At 40.4% G+C, this 23315-nt stretch overlaps 1 protein-coding gene across 5 annotated transcripts in view; it reads right to left on the reverse strand.

Moving 5' to 3' along the window:
• Positions 1-22955, reverse strand: part of DDX6 (DEAD-box helicase 6) — a 36458-nt gene extending 13503 nt beyond the window's left edge. For 2 of the 5 annotated variants that reach the window (XM_040483227.1, XM_040483223.1), the window contains exons 1-7: positions 22175-22284; positions 19113-19586; positions 14501-14564; positions 13050-13154; positions 4425-4554; positions 2916-3062; positions 1712-1806 (exon numbers count right to left, since the gene is read on the reverse strand). In XM_040483227.1, coding sequence (XP_040339161.1) covers positions 1712-1806; positions 2916-3062; positions 4425-4554; positions 13050-13154; positions 14501-14564; positions 19113-19312 — 741 coding nt within the window. In that variant the 5' untranslated portion in view covers positions 19313-19586; positions 22175-22284. The other 3 variants (XM_040483225.1, XM_040483224.1, XM_040483226.1) reach the window with 3 other exon arrangements.
• Between the last annotated feature and the right edge of the window lie 360 nt (positions 22956-23315).

Raw genomic sequence — 23315 nt, forward strand, 5'->3', positions numbered from 1 at the left:
ACACAGTCCCAGGGATTCAGAAGGTGGATAATCTAGAATACCATATTCTAGATAGGCAAAAAAAAATCCTAGAACAGAATTTTAATTTAGTTTGAGAGACAGTGAGAGAGAAAAATGAGCATGCGTGGGAGGGGCAGCAAGAGAATCCCAAGCAGGCTCCGTGCTCAGTGCAGAGCCCCACTTGGGGCTCTGTCTCACTGTGAGGTCATGACTTAAGCCAAAATCAAAAGTCAGATGCTAAGCTACCTAAGCGTCCCCCATAACAGAATTTTAATGTGATTTCCATGAGAGACAGTACATGGCTGAGAGTACAATCTGCAGAGTCAAATTACCTGAGTTGAAATCTAGTCTCTTTGACTTTTTAGCTATGTTGGCAGGTTATTTACACCCAATACTTCAGTCCACAACTTTAAAATTAGAAATTTCACTTATTGTTAACTACTTTATAGGATACCTACCTTACAGGGTTGGTGTAAAAAGTAAATGAAGAAACATGTTCAGTACTTATTGCTAGCCAATAGTCATTAATAAACATTCTCTCTCCTTACTCAAAGATAAAAAAACCTGTCTGATAGACTACAATAACCTGATCTAGTTATCTAAGACACAAATCAAATAGGAAAGCAACTTTACTTCAAAAACATTAACACCCATAGACTTTATATACAAAAACACTGCCAGATCCCACAAATGCAGAGCCAGAGTAAGTTCTTAAAAGGCACTTACAACCTGGTGAGATAACACATATACTGGAGATGAAAAACCAAACAGTACAAAGGACATACTAGGGGCATCTGGGTAGTTCAGTCAGTTAAGCATCTTGACTGATCTCACGGTTTGTGAGATTGAGCCCTGCATGGAGCCTGCTTGGGACTCTCACTTGCTCTTTCTCAAAACAGATAAACTTAAGAAAGAAAGAAAAGAAAGAGAAGAGAAGAGAAGAGAAGAGAAAAAGAAAAGAAAAGAAAAGAAAAGAAAAGAAAAGAAAAGAAAAAAGAAAAGAAAAGAAAAGAAAAGAAAAGAAAAGAAAAGAAAAGAAAAGAAAAGAAAAGAAAAGAAAAGAAAAGAAAAGAAAAAAGAAAAAGAAAAGAAGACATACTAAACGAGGAGTGAGAGACATTACATGTCTTTTAAGACGTATTACTGATTGGAAAGAGACTTAGAATGAATTTGGCTTTAAGGTATTCAACAATTACTTTTCTTGAAAAATAAAAACAAAACTTACAAACTATCTGGCATCCCTAAGAAAAAGACCCAAGGCTGAACTTTTCCTATAAATACCTATCACCTATTGCCTTTAAAAAGTTAAATGGGTTTTATAAGCAAATTAGTTTGAATTGACAAGAGTCATGCATTTATTAAAGGTTCACAGGGGCGCCTGGGTGGCGCAGTCGGTTAAGCGTCCGACTTCAGCCAGGTCACGATCTCGTGATCCATGAGTTCGAGCCCCGCGTCAGGCTCTGGGCTGATGGCTCAGAGCCTGGAGCCTGTTTCCGATTCTGTGTCTCCCTCTCTCTCTGCCCTTCCCCCGTTCATGCTCTGTCTCTCTCTGTCCCCCAAAAAGTAAAAATAAACGTTGAAAAAATAAATAAATAAATAAATAAATAAATAAATAAATAAAAAGGTTCACAAACACAAAGAGCTTTTGCTTCATTCACTGACAGTTCTAAACAAAGCACAAAATAATACTTTCCAAATAAAGAGACATTACCTCATCCAACACTATCATCTGGACATGATCAACTTTTGCTACTCCTTTCTTGATAAGATCCAGGATTCTTCCAGGGGTAGCTATCACCACATGCACTACACAAAATTAGAAAATATGTATTCTCATTAATTTTAGCTTAGGCAAACATGATACAATAAAGATTTATCATACATATTTTATCAGAAACACTGCTGTAAAGGTAGGAATAATACAAACAGGAAAAGACATGTTTTAGGATATGGATTTTCATTTCATCTTAGGTTGGCCAGAAAATACTTGTTTCACTTCTACATGGGGTGAGCTAACAGATTCCCAAATCACCTGCTCCAAATAAGGGGCATACTTGTATTAAAACAATCCCCAATGAATAACAAAGGCATACCAGGCTTTTGGTACAGTTGCTTCCCTCTAATCTAGAGGAATGGCCTTCAGAAGATTATTACAAAGATGAAATGAGACAATCATTTTAAGTAACTGTGCAGTATGAAGCACATGGTAAGTAATTTACCAGATGACAACCATATATAAGATTCTGACTCGAACTTTATGTATAATTTTATATAAGTTAATTTCATGCTTGGTGTTTTGTTATCTTTTTTCACTTAATGATGTATCCTGGAGAACTCTTAATGAAAATGAATACAGTTCAGCTTAATTTTTTAACAGCTTTGGGGAATTCCATTCAGACTACACCCCGATGTATTTAGCCAATCTCCACTAACGTTTAGGATGTTCCAATTTTTTTAGTACTACAAACCATACTGCACTAACCTGGCCCTGCATTTGCCTATTTCTTCAGGAAAGATTCTTGAATATATACACTCCTAATTTCAAAACATAATCACAAACTGCTCACCATAAAGACTGTATCAATTTATACCCCCATGCTACAAGATAGACTGTTTCTTCTCAAACTTTTATTATTGGTTACTACTATTTCTTAGTCTTGCCAATTGGATAGGCATGGTATCAAATTGCTGTTTTCATTTACATTAAAAAAATTACCAGGAAGGCTGAATATCCTTCCAATTAATATCAATTTGTCTTTTTTCTCGAATGAAATGGTCATTTCCTTTACTCATTTTTCTACTGCAATGTTTCTGGTCCTTAATTCTCAAAAACAATTTTTAGTAAGTTTAAAAGGAAACACCTGTGTCTGTAATTCCACTTAGAGCCAGGCCACCTTAGAGCAATCATTTCCTACCTGTGTCATCAAGCCTCATTATGTCATCCCGTAAATTGGTTCCTCCTGTGGTTGCCATCACTTTGGCCCCTCCCATGTGTTTGCTGACCTGGATGCAAATTTGACTGACCTGTAGAGCAAGTTCTCTAGTGGGAACAATCACCATTGCTAGAAAACAGAAAAAAAAGAAAACATATTTTAAGAGTTTTTAATAAGCTACAGAAATACTGCCCCTTGCAATCTAGATACTCAGGACATTTTAGAAAATTGAATCATAATAGGCCTGATTCTGAAAAGTCAAGTAAGTAAATTTCCTTTACCAAAAAAACAAACAAAAAAACAAAAAAACCCACCTATTACAGTATTGCAGATTCAGACTTTTCCTCAGCAGCACTGCTATATAAACCTGGTACTCCTTAGTTACAAACCTTTAAAGGGTTCTTTGAGTTGGTAAAAACTAGCCCAAAGTTTATTAATTTTTCACCAAAAGATTCACTAGTCTAAACACCTGAATAGAAAACTCTTGCTGCCCAGGTTCCATTTAAATCACATGAAAGTAGGTAAAAGGAAAATGGAAGAAATGATCATTATAGATCAAGACCAATTTATGAAAATTTAAGAAAAAGCTTTAGAGGTCAAAAACTATGGGATGCCTGGGTGGCTCAGTTGGTGGAGTGTCTGACGTCATCATCTCATGGCTTGTAAATTCGAGTCCTGCATCCGGCTCTGTGCTGACAGCTCAGAGCCTGGAGCCTGGTTTGGATTCTGTGTCTCCATCTCTCTCTGCCCCTCCCCCACTTGCGTTCTGTTTCTCTTAAAAATAAACTTAAAAAAAAAAAAAAAAAACTAACTCTATTAGCTTGCTCTGCGTACAACTGTGGAAATTTCTTTCTTCTCTACTTCCTAAGCTCTTAAAATTCCAAAACCACAAGGCTTTATACAGAAGAAAAAGTTCATGAGCTCTTGCAGACACACAGGTGCCACAAGAAACAACTCAGTTCCATAATTTCTAAGTAGCAATGTCAGATAACTTCTCATGATCTTAGCTTTCCTATCTATAAGGCAATAATGCTTATTTTGCCTATTTCACTGGAATGTTATCAAAACTGTGTAATATGTAAAACTCTTCTGAAAACTAGAAATCTTTCCAAAAACTGGATATTTTGTAAGACAACTGGGCCCCAAGCTGTGAAAGGATAGGTAAATACTAACTCCAGATTATATAAATTCTGACTAAAAAAAAGATGGTAACATCTTCCACATAGCTCCAAGGTGCAAACTGCAATTTTTAGTTTAAACAAACAACTAACTGGGACACCTGGGTGGCTCAGTCAGTTGAGCCTCCAGCTCTTGATTTCCGCTCAGGTCATGATCTCACACTTCATGACTTTTGAGCCCCTCATTGGGCTGTGCGCTGGCAGTGCAGAGCCTGCTTGGGATTCGCTCTTTCTCCCTCTCTGTTCCTCCCCAGCTTGTGCTCTCTCTCAAAATAAATAAATAAACTTAAAAAAAAAAACAAACAAAACTAACCTTGTATATTGTCCTTCTTCAGGTCTAGCCGTTCAAGTAAGGGAATGAGGTAGGCACCGCTCTTGCCTGTTCCATTTTTTGCTCTAGCTAAGATATCCCTACCAGATAAAGCAATGGGAATGCTCTCCTCCTAAGAGACAAGAAAATGAAAATTACTCATGAATAAAAACAATTAATAAGGAAATTATTCTTTAAATGCACTGAAGGTATACCTCTTTGGTACAACTTTAAAGTGTCTCACATTTGCATTTTACAAGAATAGGCAGAGGTAAATTACCAGCCAATGTCATCAACATTGCCAACCAATACTGATCAGAACTGCATACAGTATAAGCTGTATCCCAATGTAATACAAACTGTATATGTGAATTTGTACGTGCAAGAATGTGTATGCCTAAGGAAGCTGGGCATCTAAACAAAGAAAACAACAAATGAAAAGGAGGAACCTGGGCTGACACACAAATAAGACTTGAATAAACAAAAAAAGCAAAGGACATCTCACAATTAAAAACTGGAGAAGAAGTGATACAAAGAATACAAAGGTAAGACTGTACGTTTTGAGACTAGGAAGCCAATTTAAATTTAAACACAATGAAAAATTGTGCCTTGGGCAGCCCATCCTTGCAAAAAATAGGAATCAGCTAGAAAGTTTAACTTTAGTTCCTATTTGATTTTATTACATAAGTTCACAATGTCAATGTCAATGTTTTCACATGCAACTTCTCTGTCCTGAAGCGTGCTCAACTGGAGGCCCAATTCTATTCCAGTTATCTCCATCGATGGTCACATCAGAGACTTTTCACTTTCACATTTAGCTTACTGTGTCAAGTGTATTTTGTAAAGATAACATTTCCTATTTGGACAAATCACCTAAATAGCAAAGGCCTCCCCAAAATTACTGAAAATTATTCATATACGGAGAGAAATTTAAAAATGAGAATAGGTATCAACAGGGAGGAAGCAGAACACTTCCATTTCTAAAACTAAAAATTTTAATTTCTAAAACCAAAAAATTAGGAAAATAAATTAGGAAAGAGATTTATTAACACTTTAACAGTTTCTATGCCTGAGCTAATAACCAAAAGAAGTATCTCTAGCACTTTAAAGTTATTATACAAACATTTAAGTAATAAACATCATTACTTGCATTTTTTTCCACTGTGGTACTCATTCTACCTAGAACCCATCACAGGAGTCAGATGGGTTCCATATTATCAGAAAAAGAAACACAGCTGCCAAAACAACGTAAAAAATGGTCCAATGACAATACTCTGTTACCCTCTCTTCCTACAACCAGCATTAAGCACTCTGCTTATCACAGTAAAGCAGGTCAAAGAAAAATCCTTGGCTTTGACTCTTTGGTCTTAATCTCCTCCTACTTTGAGTCAACTCTGTTAATCTTCAGTTGCTCTGGAGGCCTATTACCTCCATGGTTCATTTTATTTATTTATTTACTCACTCACTCTCTACCCCCAATATGGGGCTCGAACTCACAACCCCGAAATCAAGAGATGCATGCTCTCCAACTGAGCCAGTCAGGTGCCCTATCTTCTACAGTTTTTAATAGGCTACATGCACACTACTCAGTTCTAGGCAGGATAAAAGGGTCTCCCAGTGACATCCTGAGTCAGGTTCTTTATTTTTCTTTATTACTTTATTTGTTTAAGCAGGCTTCACACCCAGCCCTGAGCCCAACATGGAGCTTGAATTTACGACCCTAAGATCAAGACCTGAGCTGAGATCAAGAGTTGGGACACTTAACTGACCCAAGCCACCCAAGCAGCCCTGGAGTCAGGTTCTTTAAAAGAATAAAACTTTTGGGGCGCCTGGGTGGCGCAGTCGGTTAAGCGTCCGACTTCAACCAGGTCACGATCTCACGGTCCGTGAGTTCGAGCCCTGCGTCGGGCTCTGGGCTGATGGCTCAGAGCCTGGAGCCTGTTTCCGATTCTCTGTCTCCCTCTCTCTCTGACCCTCCCCCATTCATGCTCTGTCTCTCCCTGTCCCAAAAATAAATAAACGTTGAATAAAAAAAAATTTAAAAAAAAAAAAAAAAGAATAAAACTTTTAATGAAGTGAGGCAGGTCAGAATTAGCTTAGGGGTATCCTAATTCCCATTTTGGGTTCACCTTTTAACTTGGATTAAGGCACTGACTTCTGTTCCCCTGCACTCTCTGATAAGGGCTTATAGTCTACAGAAACTGTTTAAAGTTTTTTTGTTTTTTAAACCAAGTAAACTAGTCTTTAAGATACACATATATTTGCCCCATATGGTAACCATTATGATTAGCAAGCAGGGAATTCAATACATCCACACAGTCTCTCACCACTGTTTCCTAGGAAGATTAGGTAATATGAAGAAAGAGAATTCAAGTCAGGTTCAGACAGCTTTGAAACCCAAGAGAAAATCATGGGAGCTACCAGGGAGAAAAGAAAGAAGGAACGAAACAAAAAACTTTAAAAACTTACTGTGTGTCCGGCACTCAGATACTTTATATTATTTATATCCTTTCAAGTTAGGTACTTTGTTTTATAATGAAAACTTCTCCACACAAAAACGTGTCCGTGAATGTTCACAGTAGCATTATTCAAAATAGCTAATAGCAGAAAAAAACCCTGTCGACTGATAAACCAAATGTAGTATAGCCATACAACAGAATTATTATTCAGCAATACAAACGCAAGGACTGATACATGTTACAACATGGATGAACCCTAAAAAATGCTAAGTCAAAGAAGCCACTCACAAAAAACCATATATGCTAGGATTCCATCTAGATGAAATGTGGGGAACAGGCAAATCCATGGAGACACTAAGATTAGTGGCTGGTTAGGGCTAGGGGAAAATGAAGTGAGACTGCTAAAGCAGCTTCTTTCTGAGGTGATGAAAATTTTCTAAAATTGATTGCAGTAACAGTTGCACAACTGTGAATATACTATCCCACTGAATTATATGCTTTAAATGTGTGAATTCTGTGATATGGGATTTGTATCTCAATCAAGTTATCAAAAAACCCATGACAACCCTACAATCTGAGGTCTGATTTTGCCACCTTATCTCCCCAAGTCCATGTTCCACTGTAAGGTCTAGGGACTTATCCACTAAGTATTCGTTGTGTTTTGGTTACCCTAGGATTCATTTTCCCTTTCCCAGTAGCACCCTAACTTCCATCTGAGGAACTGCATCTCCCCACCGGACACTCTAGCCAAAGAGGAGACATCAACTGAAGCCAGGCCAGCTCCATGCTCCCTTCTTAGAATTTAAATTGTTAAAGTACATCCTATAACAATTTGTAGCTTTCTAAGCCCTTCACAGCTGACTCAGTTCTTGGTCTATTCCAAGTGTGTTTCTCCAGATTTTTCTCACTCTTGTGAACTCCTCTGATACTCTTTCAAGAAATTTCCCTTTGCTTAAGTCAGCCCAAGTTGGTTTCTGTTGCCTACAACCAAAGCACAGTATACTTCCCAATTTCCTAATACTGAGAGGCATTTGACAAAAGTGTCTTACCTAAAAAAACTGAAAATTGCCCAATTAGCTGTTTTTGGAGTAGCTGCTTCTTTTTACCTCCTAGTGCTAGGGAGCCTTAACAATATTAATCTCAGGGGAAAAGATAGTAGGACTATGGTGGAGAAGATGGCAATGGTTCTCCCATCCAAGTACTAACCAGGCCCAAACCTGCTTAGCTTCTGAAATCAGATGAGATCAGGCATGTTCAGGGTGGTATGGTCACAGACAACGGCAATGGTTCTCATAGGTATCTAGTGCTACCCAAAAAAAAGGATATGGAAGATAATAATTTCAAAAATATCTCTAACTTAGGAACACACTCCAATTTTGCCACAGTAACCAATGAGGAAATACTTTTAAAACACTTTTCTGCAAAGTTAGGAAACCAATTCCTAGAGTCATAAGAAATCTACATTAGCAAAAGGAATGATTTGCAAAGGATTAAGGATGCTATAATTCCTAGCTATCAACAATAAACTATCAATTTTTATTAGACCTGGTTGACAAAATAATTTCTCAAAATAGTTGAGAAATTTTGTTGCCAACAATAAGGAACTTCCATGTTTCCCTCAATAATGGACTACTTGCCATTTCGTCATTACCTAAAAAGTCTTCAAAGGTTGTACGTAGGGTCTGGAAGCAGTAAGAGCTGTCATTTTCAACCATCTCGAAGTAAACAGTTGACCCTTGAATGAGGGAATTACAGGCACTGTTACCCTCCCTCCCGTTCCATCCCTCTGCATCGCGGCAGACTCAAAAATCCATGTATAAATAACTTTTGACTCCTCTACAACTACGAACAGCCTACCGTTGACTGGAAGCCTGATATTGGTAAGGTAAACAATCAACACATTTTGTACGTTATATGTAAATAAATAAAGTAAGCTAGAGAAAATACTAAGTTCGTTCTAAGGAAAACACATTTACAATACTGAAAAAAAAATCTGTGTATAAGTGGATCCATGCAGTTCAAACCCTTGTTGTTCAAGAGTTGACTCTGTAAGGCTTCACGATGTTAAGCAGAATAAAACAGTAGATTCTTAGGCCTTCCAAAGAAGTCTGTGCTCCTATAAAGCTATGCCTTTAGAAAGGCATAGTTATGCTAGCTCTGGGGGATAGCATTCAGAACTAGAACTAGAGTCACAGATGGTTGCACCAAAGAAAGATGTGTGGAAGCAATCTGTAGTATATATGGTTCCAGACTGTCAGGGTACAATCTTTTTTGAGAATGTAATTTTAAGTGCTTCATTGTCCAATAATCTTACAGCCAACAAAGTCACCATCTCTTAAAAAAAGATTCAAATGCAGATGACACCCATCTGATCCAAAAGGCTTTTGTATTTGGGGAAAAAATGTCTGGACAACATTGTAAAACTAAGTATTATAGAACACCTTAAAAACAACTGGAAAACAAGGAGAGAAAAGTAGGTAAGAACAGAATGAATAGAAGACATCCAGTCATGAGGTTAGATTTTACTAGAGGGTTTCTAAATTTCTTTGTTTCAAAATCTTAATATTTATGGTTTGTTAAACTGAATTAATTCTAAGGACCATCTTGTATTTTCCACAGATTCTCAGGCAAAACAACAGTGAAGAAAAAGACAATGGGAATTGTGGTCCCAGGTATCTAAAATAATACTTTGTATCTGTACACTGCTTTACTATGTCAAAATAGTTTGTTTACAGGGGTACCTGGGTGGCTTAGTCAGTTGAGTGTTTTACTTCGGCTCAGATCATGATCCCATGCTTTGTGGGTTCGAGTCCCACGCGGGGCTCTGTGCTGACAGCTCAGAGCCTGGAGCCTGCTTCAGATTCTGTGTCTACCTCTCCCTATACCCTTCCCCCACTCTATCTCCCCAAAATAAATAAACATTAAAAAATATATATTTTGTTTACAAACTGCATTTGATTCTCACAAAAACCCTGTGAGGAAGATCACTTATTTTTATTTTACAGAGAAAGCTAGATGTGAGACTAGTTAAGTGGCTAGAGAGATAACGATCTCTATGTTATATTAATACTCAGACACGAACAACAATGTCAATTTTAGGGGTGCCTCGGTGGCTCAGTTGGTTTAGTATCCAACTTTTGATTTCCGCTCAGGTCATGATCTCACGGTTTGTGAGATCAAGCCCTGCATTAGGTGGGAAACAGGAGCTAGCAAGGCTCCATTAAGAATTCAGTCTCCTAAATGAACCACTGTCTCTTTTTTTTTTCTTTTTGAGGAAGGCAGGGGCATTTATTCCTTCCTGCCTCCCCCATTTCCTTTGTTCATAAAACAAGTCTATGGAATAACAACCCATACCAATTATAGAGCATTCAACATCTACGAGGCACTATACCAAGCATACTAACATGAATGACCTCACTTAACCTTCACAACAACTCTATAATATATATCATATATACTGTTATATCAATTTTACAGGCCAGGAAACTGATGATTAGAGAGATACCTCAAATAATCAACTTAGAAAGGAGGGGAGTTGGGAATTCAACCTGGACAGTCTGACTGCAAAGCTAGTGCTGTTCAATAGTTCTACAGACCAAGGTTGCATGTGGACATGCAAACCATAATTTCACAACATTCTAAATAAATACTACTGAGTATCAGAAGGCCCATTTCCTGCCATGCACCTGAATACTGGAGATACAAAGTTGAATGATACAGTCCCTATAACAGAAGACTCATAAAACTTTCATCCCTGTAGATAAAATGGATTAACATGAACTACATTATATAAAAATAAATTCCGAAGTATTTTTAATGTATGTACTCAAATTGTCTGATGATATATAACCTTATCTTGATACTTTCTCCAACCATAATAAACCTCTTTAGTTCGTCCAGAAAGGCACACAAAGTTTAGAATCTCTAGGCAATCGCTATCCCAGTATCTCTGGCTTAGAATATGGATCACTTCTTCCAGGTCATTCCATCTTCTTTTAATGGCTACACATATACACAATTTCAACTAGAAGAGGGCTCATCACAGCACACTGAAATTATCTGTACAGTTAGTAGTCTCATCCACCTGGCTGTGAGGGCAGGAACCCTATCTGTCTTGTTCATCACAGTATCTCCAGTGTCTAACATTTTCTGGGTCACTCAGTACATGTTTGCTCAACGAAAAAGTGCTCATTGTCACAGGGTTTGTCCTTACTACAGCCTGGAACCAACACTGTCAATTAACATGCATGTTTATGCCTACATGTATGTGTGTGCACATACACATTTCCACCTAAAGAGTCAAGGAGCAAACAGTGCACTCAGTACTCAGATGTAAGTCTCTAATACTGCTGTCCCACTGACAATCAGGGTTCCCTGGAGAAATGACTGATTCCAAGGCTGGGATAGCATAGGTGCAGATAAGCTTGACACCATGATATACCAAAAAGGAAGTACTCAAGGAAAAAGAGGGGATAGTGAGGAGTGGACAGGCAGAGCACAGAGGATTTTTAGGGCAGTAAAACTACTATGTGTGATACTACAATGATGGGTACATGTCAGCATACATTTGTACAGCATATTATAGAAAGTACACCACCAAGAGTGAACACTAATGCATACTATAAACACACTACAAACTTTAGGTAAGGTTAAAAGAGGTTCCTTAGTTATAATAAATATATCACTCATGTGAGGGATGTTGAAAATGGGAAGTTATGCATGAGTAGGGACCAGGGTTTATGGGAAATACCTTTTCTGCTCAATTGCTATGAACTTAAAATTGCTCCAAAAGATAGTCTATCAGAAAAAAAGCGGGGGGGGCCGGGGGCGCGGCGGGATATTACAAAAACACAGAAACCAGCTTGAAGGAGCTCACCATAGCCAAATATGGGACAATTTGGCCACAAAAATACCACCAGGGGAAAAAAAATTCATGTGTCCACACTGATAACACATAGCTACATGAAAAGATATGGGAAGGCTCTTCTTCACAAGGCCAAACGTGCAAGGAGCACTACCATTGGAAATCCATCATTACCCACCAGAGTAAAGATTAAAGTATGCAAGAATCAACAATGGATACTAAGACTAAGGGGAAATTTTGATGGAAGAGTAAGATACCTGCATGGTCTTAAAGGCTCCCCATAGACTGCTTATTAGTTTTAAGGGAAGGGGGAAAAAACAGTTAATTAGGGGTGCCTGGGTGGCTCAGTCAGTTAAGCGTCCAACTTGATTTCAGCTCAGGTCATCATCTCACAGTGAGATTGAGCCCTGCATTGGGCTCCACACTCACAGCATGGAGCCTGCTTGGGATTCTCTCTCTCCTCTCTGTGCCCCTTCCCTGCTCACGCATGTGCACACACTCTCTCTCTCAAAATAAAAACTTAAAAAAAAAAAAAAATCAGGCACCACCTTGAGAGGGTAACCAAAATTAAATTCACCATTGAGAAACAGATGGACACTGTATATACCTCCCAATGAGGTAGCTTGAGAAGGCTAGACCATGACTTCTACAGTATCCTGGCTAAGAATGCATAGCTTGAGTCTCATCACATACAGACAGGAGACAAACCCAAAATGAGGAATGTTCTACATTTAAAAAAAAAAAAAAAAAGACTAGGGAAATGCTCACAACTGTAAAACGTTAAAGAAATGTAACTAATTATATGTAATACAGGCTCATAATATGAAAAACCTGATTCTAGGATGCATCCTGTACAGAAAAGAAAAAAAATCCTATAAAGGATATTTTAGAGTCAATTAAAAATCAGAATACAAATGACAGATGAGATAAAAATACTGTATTAAACTGACCAAAGGTAAGTATACTACGGTTACTCACAGGCACCTAGGGGCGCCTGGCTGGCACAGTTGGTAAACAGGTTACTCTTCATCTCAGGGTTGTGAGTTTAAGCTGCACGCCGGGCACAGAGCTTATTTAAAAAAAAAAAAAAAAAAAAAAAGTCCTATTCTCAGGAAATACACACTGAAATATTTAGAGGCAATGGGCCATGATTCTGTGACTTATCCTTAAAAGGTTCAGAAAAAGTGCCTATGTGTATACACACACACACACAAAAGTCTTGGATAACTGTATCACCCACACAGATCAAAAAGTATAGATTGCTTAACTCACAATATTTTATATGGATAAAAACAAGAAACATACCTGAATAGGAGATGGCTTTTCCCAGCCCATTTCAAAAATTCCCATCAGTAACTCCCGTTTCAAACAGTAATCTTCAAACTCATTTCCTTTTGTGGAGGTTACATCCTACTCAGACAAACAAAAGAAATAAAACAACAACAAAATAATAAAGTACAACTGTGTTCCTTAGGTAGCTAGTATGCTTAAGAAAATTTGTTTCAGGGACTAATTTTTTATCTACCCCATTTAAAATATAAATATATGCAAATTGCTTGTCTCGATCTATATTTCAAGTATTCCTAAAGAGTAATTCCTAAAGAATAAATAACTACTCTTTAACACACACACAAATCGTTTAAAAATTGTTTTGGGGTGGGGGGTGCCCGGGTGGCTCAGTTGGTTAAGTGGCTGACTTTGGCTCAGGTCATGATCTCACGGTTCCTCTAGCCCCATGTCACACCCTGTGCGGACAGCTCAGAGCCTGGAGCCTGCTTCAGATTCTGTGTCTTCCTCTCTCTCTGCACCCCCACCCCCCAACTCATGCTCTGTCTCTCTCTCTCAAGAATAAACATTAAATTTAAAGAATTAAAATAAAATGAAAATTGTTTTGGGGAGTGGTGCCTGGATAGCTCAGTGGGTTAAGCAGCTAACTCTTGATTTCAGCTCAAGTCATGATCTCACAGGTTCATGAGTTGGGCCCAGCACTGACAGCGCAGAGCCTGCTTGGGATTCATTCTCTCTCTCTCTCTCTCTCAAAATAAAGACATAACCATTTAAAAAATAAAATAAATTGTTTTGGGGAAAGGCCACCCTACGGTCATATTCTTCTGAGGACTGGTAGAATACTGTTATTTTTACAAATCACAAGATGTGAAGTCAAACCCTAACTCCCACTCACTGCCTACAAATATCCTATCCTAAATAAAGGTTTCTCACACTTAGCACTATTGACATTTGGGCCAGAAAATTCTCTGTTGTAAGGGGATGTCCTGTAGCATCCCCCCAGTTGAGTTTAACCAGCTGAGTTAACCAAAAATGTCTCTAGCTACTGCTAAATGACCCCTAAGGGACAAAAATCACCCCTAGCTGGGAACACTGTGCTAAGAGAACTAACCTTTCAACCTTCCTTGTTCTCATCCACTGAACAGGGTTAATACCTAACCTGAATCTTACTATGTCGGTGGGAGCAAAAGAGAATTTTGAGAAAATGCCTTGCAAATCATGAAAGTACTCTGTAAGTTAGATAAAATACACACGTGTAAACACAGTATTTAATATACAGACACACATTACTGCATTAATAGAATTCCTCCAAACAGTGAAAAATTTTGGCAATTCATCATATATAATCTATATAATTTCAACCATTTCAACCTATTTCAGAGTAAATACACAATGCCTATTGTTAAGTAACTACCTCATTTTTAGAGTTTCCACACCATTTTTCCACTTGAATTTTACAACCAACTTACCGAAGTTTTGATTCTTAGATCCTTTGGAGGGAGTTTTAAAGTCTTTTTCCAGTCATCACCAGGTCTACAGAGAATACAGTAAAATTGAAGCATGAGAATTCACAGCATCACTCTTTTCTTTTTTAATTTTTTTTTTATGTTTATTCACTTTTGAGAGACAGAGCATGAGCGGGGAAGGGGCAGAGGGAGGGAGACACAGAATCTGAAGGAGGCTCCAGGCTCTGAGCTGTCAGCACAGAGCCCAACGTGGGGCTCGAACTCACGAACTGCGAGATCACCTGAGGCGAAGTCGGACACTCAACCGACTGAACCACCCAGGCGCCCCCACAGTATCACTCTTCTAATAATACAAAGATGATTCACCATAATTATAATAAACAGTAAGTGTAACGTATTGCTATTTACTTCAGAATACGGTTAACAGACAAACAGCTTTAGAAAAACCTCTCTTCTTACAAAAGAACAACAATCTAGAGAGGATTTAAAAATAATCAAAAATAGAAGGGAACAGGTAGGGGCACCATGGGTGGCTCAGCTGGAAGGACATGTGACTCTTTGATCTCAGGGTCATAAGTTTGAGCCCCAAGTTGGGTATAGAGATTACTTAAATGAATAAAACCTAAAAAATAAAAAAATAAATAAAAAGAAGGGAATAAGGCACTTAACCACCCCCCACCCCCACTTTTTTTGGACAGAGAGTACCCGGGCCAGGGAGATGGACAGAGGAAGGGAGAGAAAGAGAGAATCCTGAGCAGGCTCCACACTGAGCGCAAAGCCCAACACAGGGCTCTATTCCATGATTCCAGAATCATGACCTGGGCCGAAATCAAGAGTCAGCAGTGTAATATACAGTACAACTGTTCTCAAAACTGGTAACCCACGTGTTTTGTTTGATGTACATAGTGTGTTTTCATTTAAATTAGTTGCCAACATTTAAACATTAAAAGATTTCATATAAAAGTCCACATTCTGGCTTTTCTTGAAAAAAGTGGAAGCTTCATCAACACTAGTTCCAAACTTCTGCATGTCAACAGTTTGAAAGAGCTTAATAACTGGGAGTTTAAATCAAGCAGCAGACTCCTTTAGTCAGAACAAGTAAGTACCCTCTCATTTGGCACAGTCTCCTGTAAGTTAGCATCTGAGTTTCTAACTTCTGATGACTAGTTAAAACTAAGCGCTCTAAAGTTTCAAAACTTTAGGTTTCAAACCAGGTCAAGCCCTGACTCTACTATTTATTATTTCTGTGATTTGCAGCAGTTACCTTTCTAAGCCTCTAATTCTCTCCTATATAAAATGGGTTAAGAATTATATCAAATAGGGGATGCCTGGGCGGCTCAGTCGGGTAAGTGTCAGACTCTTGATTTCAGCTCAGGTCATGATCTCATGGCTCCTCAGATCAAGCCCTGTGTCTGGCTTGCACTGACAGTGCAGAGCCTGCTTGGGATTCTCTCTCTCTCTCCCTCTCTCTCTGCCCTTCCCCACTCCTGCATGCACTCTCAAAATAACCATCAAAAAAAAAAAAAAAATTATGGGGCACCTGAGTGTCTCAGTTGGCTGAGCGCCTGAGTTTGGCTCAGGTCATGACCTCACGGTTTGGGAGTTCAAGCCCCGCGTTGGGCTCTGTGCTGATAGCTCAGAGCCTAGAGGCTGTTTCGGATTCTGTGTTTCCCTCTCTCTCTCTGCTCCTCTCCTGCTCATGTTCTGTCTCTCTCTCTCTCTCTCTCAAAAATAAATAAACATTAAAAATAATAATAATTATAGCAAATAATTTATACAAAGCACTCAGCACAGTGCCTGGCAAAATAAGAAGCCAGCGTTAGCTGTTAATGAACAACTCCCAATCTATTTTACTGAGAATGTTTGAAATCATGAAAGAGAAACATGTAAAACAAATTTCCCTTTTGCTCAGGTGAAAACTTCAAATTACACCCAAAGCATCTAACAGGGAAAAAAAATGTCAATAAAGCAGACAATGCTTTCCACTGTGTCATTTTTATAAAATAAACAAAAGTTTTCACTGATTTCATTACAGCAATTCTTATATGATCAGAGCCCTCAAAACATCTCAAGAGTCTTGATTTAGAAAGATGAGCCATTTTCCTTAAAGCTAAGACCCATGTAATTTAAGATACTGTAACACAGGTAACTATTTGCTACTAATTCCAAGGGTACCAAAGTCTTTCACCTCTGCCTACAAAACACACCAAGGTTTTTGAACAAAAAATTTAGTTGTACATCCTAGTAGGCTAACTTGCCGCTGTCAAATTCAATATAAAGTGAATAAAAATGCAGAAATACAATGGAAAATCTTACCACATGGAACTTGTAATCTTAGAAGAGAAAAAACCCAAACTATTTAAAAAGAGAAAATAAGTGATAAAGATAAGTATTAGAAGATTTCTGAAGACAGTGATGGGATCTAGAAAGCTTCACAGGAAGAGGACAAACTGAGATTTAAGGAACCTAAAGAATTAGGGGCACCTGGGTGGCTAGTTGGTTAAGCATCCAACTTCGTCTCAGGTCATGATCTCATAGTTCTTGAGTTTGAGCCCCATACTGGGCTCTCTATTGTCACGGAAGCCTGCTTCAGATCCTCTAGATCCTCTGTCTCCCTTCCTCTCTGCCCCTCTCCTGCTCACTCACTCTCAAAAACAAACAAACATTAGGGGCGCCTGGGTGGCTCAGTCGGTTAAGCTTTCTACTTCAGGTCAGGTCATGAACTTGTGGTTCTTGAGTTTGAGCTCCGCGTCAGGCTCTGTGCTGACAGTTCAGAGCCTGGGGCCTGTTTCGGATTCTGTCTCTCCCTCTCTCTCTGCCCCTCCCCCGGCTCTCTCTCTCTTAAAAATAAACATTAAAAAAAAAAAATTAAAAAAAAACAAAAAAAACCCAGAATTAAAAAGAAACCATTAATCCCAGGATGAGCAAAAGAGAGAAAGCAAAATCTACTGTTGTCTCAAGCCAGAATTTAAGTAGAAAATAATGAAATAACACAGCTTTATGTTTAAAAATAGCCTAGGAGCTCCTGGGTGGCTCAGCTGGTTAAGCGCCTGACTTCAGCTCAGGTCACGAAAGTTCGTGAGTTCGAGCCCCACGTCGGGCTCTGTGCTGACAGCTCAGAATCTGGAACCTGCTTCAGATGCTGTGTCTCCCTCTCTGCTCCTCCACAACTCATGCTCTGTCTCCCTCTCTCTCAAAAATAAACATTAAAAAAATTTTTTTTAAAGATGTCCTAAATTTTGCTAACCTATTCATATTTTGTCAAGAGAAACTACAATTTAGAAAATATTTTTGATTTCTATACTAAAGCATTCACCTTAAAAATCATAAAATATGCACAAGAAATAACAACATGTATTGATGCCAATTCTCTCAATGACCAAATCAATTCCATTGGAAGTTAATTTCTACAGGTCACTAGCAAATCACATACCAGTAACCATCTCTATGATATTCAAGGGCTTCTTTTCTTTAGAAGTGCTTCTTAGGTACGGAGAAGATCTAGGTTTTAGTAATACATACACTTTAGTTCAGTGAAGCAGTTTCATCATATGAAGATTTCAAGAGTAAATCAATCTCTATGACTAGAATCTTAATAAAGCCAAACATAGGGTGGGATCAAGAGTCGAACTAACTGAATCTCTAGTCTATTAACTGAATGTCTAGAGTGATAGTTATCATTCAAATAATTTAAAGTGTACACTTAGATGACAAATAGCAGATTTAAAAGAAAAAATTATTCTGTGGTAAGATGAGGCTCCTAAGTTTTTAAGAGTCAACAAAGGGAATTGGGACTATTCAGAGATGTACATTTCCATGAGTTCAAAATCTTGAGTTCCCTATGATACATAACAGCTTGTAATACTGTATATGTGTAAAACGAGAAAGCTTATAAAACAAAACTAAACTACAGGTAACATAATCTTAAAAAAAAATAAAGTAACATTATCTTAAAAAAGAAAAAGTTATTGGGGCGCCTGGGTGGCGCAGTCGGTTAAGCGTCCGACTTCAGCCAGGTCACGATCTCGCGGTCCGTGAGTTCGAGCCCCGCGTCAGGCTCTGGGCTGATGGCTCGGAGCCTGGAGCCTGTTTCCGATTCTGTGTCTCCCTCTCTCTCTGCCCCTCCCCTGTTCATGCTCTGTCTCTCTCTGTCCCAAAAATAAATAAAAAATGTTGAAAAAAAAATAATAAAAAAGTTATGGATAAATTTCCTCTCAGTAAGTATGACTCAGAAGGCTGGATAAGTCTTTAAATTTAAAACTTGAAATTGGCTCTAACTGCCACTTCATCTAGGGTAAGGTACAGTTACAACACTAGGGAAAAAGCCATACTGGCAAAAACAAGATGAATCTGAGCTAATTATGAAAGCCAGAAATGTTTCAAAAAGTAATGTATACAAAATTAATATATATCATCTGTGTCTGTTATTTAACAAGCCTGTATTAATTACGACAAAAATACATTATTCCATTGCAAATACCCACTGCCCATAATACAAAGCCATCTGTCCTCTATTTGCAATCAAAATGGTTAAATAAGGTATAAAGTAGTCAACAAAGTAACAAAAAGAAATCTCCTTGGTCTCCCAAGTGTGTTGATTTATTCTAACACTTACTTAATAGTGGTGGTCATACTCTGTGCTTGCTGCTGAGTGCCATTATTGATTGTGTTGGTATTTTTCAGCTGGTTCATCTGTTGCTGTGTCTGTGTGCCCCCTCCTCCGGGGCCACCACTGGGCTTCACAGGGCCCCTCAGCTGACCATTTTGACTGGAAAGACCCATTATAACAGGGTTCTCTGTTCTGGCCGTGCTCATGCTGTATTAATTGTAAAGGTGTCTCTTTCAAACTTCAAAACTTTTGAAAGTCAGTAGAGAAACTGTAATAACAGTTTATTAGGCTCTCCAAAACGAAGAGATAAATATAAGTCTTGCTCAATATATGAGTCCTTTATTGCAATGCAGGCAAGCACCTGTAAGTCTCTGAACGGTAAGCAGCAGTAACTTGCTCTCATGCACCGAATCAACTTTTTATTTTTTAAAAAGCCCTCTAACAAGGTTGAGTTATGTATCTGAATTCACTCACTTCAATCTGAAACAAAGAGAAAGTTTAATTAGCAAACACAGGAAAGTTAGAAACTTTCCCTTTTAAACAACCCCTTTAGAGGAAATCACTCTATTAAAGAATTAAAAATATAGATCTACTTAGACCAAAACTAACCATGCTACGAGAGACACACAAAGATTAACTGCCTCAAAAACCAGGCCAAATGAGACCAATCTCAAACATCTTAAATTGTCAGTTCAAGGCAACCCAAAGATGATTAGGTAAAAAGACATTGTGATTAAATTAGCATTAGTTGTCAAATGATAATATCTTCCCTTCAGTTTCCTCCCTCATGAATTCTTTAAAAGTCCCTGACACCTCTAAAAGTCAATGATTCATTACACTTAATTGCATTACAACTCAAAGAAGTATCACACAATTTTGCTAATTGTAAAATTAGTAAAATTTACAATACACATCTTAGAACAAGGCAAGACAATGTGTTAATTTTTTTCCCCTACTTCTGACAGCAACTGAGAATTCTTGAAATTGAGCTTTTGACTTCACTTTATGCTTTCAGGGAGAAAACCCCACATTTGTGCCTTTATGAATTTCAACCATAGAAGTTGAACTTCATGAAGAAAAATAAATTTTCTTTTTTCTCTTAGGTTTTGCCCTTTAAAACTATAGCTGAAGTAGTCAAGAGATACGTCTGTATGTCACAATCTTTTGCTTGAGAAAGAGCCAAGAAAATCTTTAGCCACCTTAATAAAATTTGAATACTAAAAAACTATTAGCCACATACATTGCCAGTAACACTTTTCAAAAAGTATATCCTAACTTGAAATATTTGCTTTGTTATTAAATATACTTATCTATAAAAACACAAAAAGGAAATTGCCTGTTGAAAAAAAATGTGGTAAAAACTAAAATACACTAGTAACTTTAACCAAACTTTCCAAGAAATCCAGAGTACTAATTAATAGTTGTTTTAAAAAAGAACTGGCCAAACTGCCATTTTTAATTATTTCCCAAATCAAACTCTTATTTTACAATGTACTAAATAAAACAATTCACAAAGGCCAGAAAATAAAGGACTACTCTCTTGGGTTCTTTTTAAACTCCTTCATATTTCTTAACAAAAATACACCAGCTTATTGATTGGTGTTGATTTTCTGGCCAAACACCAAGGATTCAAAAACAATAGAACTTTTCTAAAAGACAACTGGTTATGTCTTTTTTAAAAATTGTAAATAAAGTTGCTGACAAGCAAATCCTGATTATTATATATACAAAGCTGTCTATTCTAAGTCTCTTAGAATCTGATCCCTTATGCAGACCGTGGTTAATAGCATTTCAAGGCATTAAACAGTTTCCTGTATTGACAGGTTTATATTATGATCAACAATATCACGGAGTTCACACAAGACTTGTTCGCTTGCAAAGCAATAAGAGGATGAAGAGGGCAGCCTCTAAAGATTAAAAGATATCATTATTGTCCCTCCAGCACGTAAGAACTCCTATCTCCCTAGATCCAAAATGTAACTAGTACTCCCTTCTTACTTGAACCAAAACCTGCACTGCAGCTTTATGTCTCAGAGAAGGAAATAATCCTCCTACCCCTTCCCAATTTAGCCTTGCAAGTTACATTCTACATTTTCAAAAATACGAACGAAACGTAGACTAGCTGGGAGGAGCCCCTTGCCGAGTTAATTACAGCGCTTCCCAGATTGTAGTTAGCAATTGACAGTTTCACACCCAAAACAGTATCGTCATCTCAGACAAGAGCTTTTGTTTGCAAATGCGGCGCAGTTTCTGTAAGCTTGGTCTGCAAGTTGGAGTGACTGTTTTATTTCGAGGGGAAGAGGGGACCGTGGAAGAGAAAAGGGGGCGAGCGCTAAGGGAAAGAAACAAGCCAGTGATTTGAGCCCCGTAATAGTGGAGCAATAATTTCTCGCTCCCCCCGTACGCCCCCCCACCCCAAAAATCCTCACACACTTCAACTGAGCCCCCTGTGACCATCAACACAAAGGGGTTGGGGCCCTGTAATCGCATCTGCGCCACAAGAGCAGGGAACCAACTCCGCGGACAGAAAACAATAGGGATTCCCCCTGTAAGGCCCCAAAGAGAAACCCTTAAAGTCAGAAAGCCCCTCTTTTCCTCCACGACTCGGGGGCTCCACAATCGGTCTCTTGTTACCGACCTACGAGGCCTTATTCCAACCAAACAGCAGCGGGTCCTCTTCCAAAGCGAGCCCTCCGACACTGCATATCCCTGCCGCCCCCTATAGGGCCGCCTCGTACCCTATAACCTCCACCATCCCCCTAAGTCCTTGCCGCCCCTGTGGTCCCACATCCCCTCGACTTCCATAAAGCTCCTCCGAGCACTCCGCCCGCTCCCTCTCCGGACCCCGCCGCGCACGACATTCCCATATTCGACTCCTCTCAGGCGCCCCCACCCCACACGGCAGCCGTCCGCCGCCCGCCTTCCTCCCCGGGGCCCGGCCAGGCCTCAGGCCTCCGCCTCAGAGCGCCCCCCACGCCAGCCGAGGGGCTTCTCGCGGCCCCGACCGCACCGCTGGCCTCGACCCCACCACCTCACCCCACTCCCCGCGGCTCGGGCCCGAGTCCTACCACCGAGGCCACTCCCGCTCGGCACCCTCGGTCCTTTATTGTTGACTCGAAGCTCCCAAAATGGCGGCGGCTCCTTCCTCCTCGGAAACCTCCGCCCGCCCCCACTCGGCCCCTCGCCGCTGCCTCCTCCTCCCGCCCCCGCCCCCGCCCCCGCCCCGCTCCGGGGGCCGCTCCGCAGGGCCGCCCGCGCCCGCCGGCTCTCCGGCCGCCCAGCCCTACCTCCGCCGCTGCCCGCTCTCATGGCGCCGCCAGAGTCGCCGCCCGGGCTGAGCTAACTCGGCTGCTCTGCCCCTCCCCCGCCCGCCCGCCGCCCCCTCCCCCTCGCCTCCCCCTTCCCCCTGCCTGTCCGCATGGCGGCGGCGGCGGCCGCGGCTCCTCCTACAGACAAGATGGCGAGAGCTCCGCCACCGGCGCGCCAGCCTCGGAGTCACGGCCTCCCGGCTTCGCGGCCGGAGGAACGCGGGCCGGGGAACCTCCCTGAGGAGAAAATGGACGGCCGTGCTCTCACACAGATGGGGGCCCCGAGGACGGAGACTCGAGGGGGCAATACGGGTTCCTTTCTGAGCGGGAAGCGGGGCTGGCTTTTTCCACAGCTGAGGAGAAACGAGGGGGACACGGTGGCCGGGAAGAGTCCACCCTGTCTTCGCCCCTTGGCAGTGGAAATCGGGGGTTGTGACCAGAGGAGGAGCTGCTTGTTCCTGAGCAAGGACTCGTTCCGAGAACGAGCCGTCCGGGCCGCGCGGCGGGGGGACAGGAGAGCTGACCTGACGTCCCCCGCGGGCCGCGGAGGCTGCTGCAGGACCGGGGTGTCGCGTCCGAGCCCCTCCGGGCGCGGCTCCATCCAGGAACGCGCGGAACTGGTGGCCCGGAGGTGTCGGCGCGCGCCCGGGAGTGGGGACCGGAAGGGGCACGCGGGATGGGGGCGCGCGGGGGCCCGGGGCTGCGACCTGCCTGGCCCCGGGAGGCCAGGCCAGGAGACGCGGCGGGGGGGGGAGCCGGCCTGTCCCGAGGGGAAGGGAGAGCTGCTGAGGAGTCACTTCTGGTGGAAGTAGGAACCAGAAGGCGGAGGGCGATTCTTCCCCAGGCCTGACTCTCCCTAGGAAGCTATTCCAGTATTTGTGCCCATAAATACTTGTCGTGT

The sequence above is a fragment of the Herpailurus yagouaroundi genome, unplaced genomic scaffold (assembly GCF_014898765.1).
Source record: "Herpailurus yagouaroundi ecotype Mexico unplaced genomic scaffold, PumYag 161, whole genome shotgun sequence".
NCBI classification, from domain to species: domain Eukaryota; kingdom Metazoa; phylum Chordata; class Mammalia; order Carnivora; family Felidae; genus Herpailurus; species Herpailurus yagouaroundi.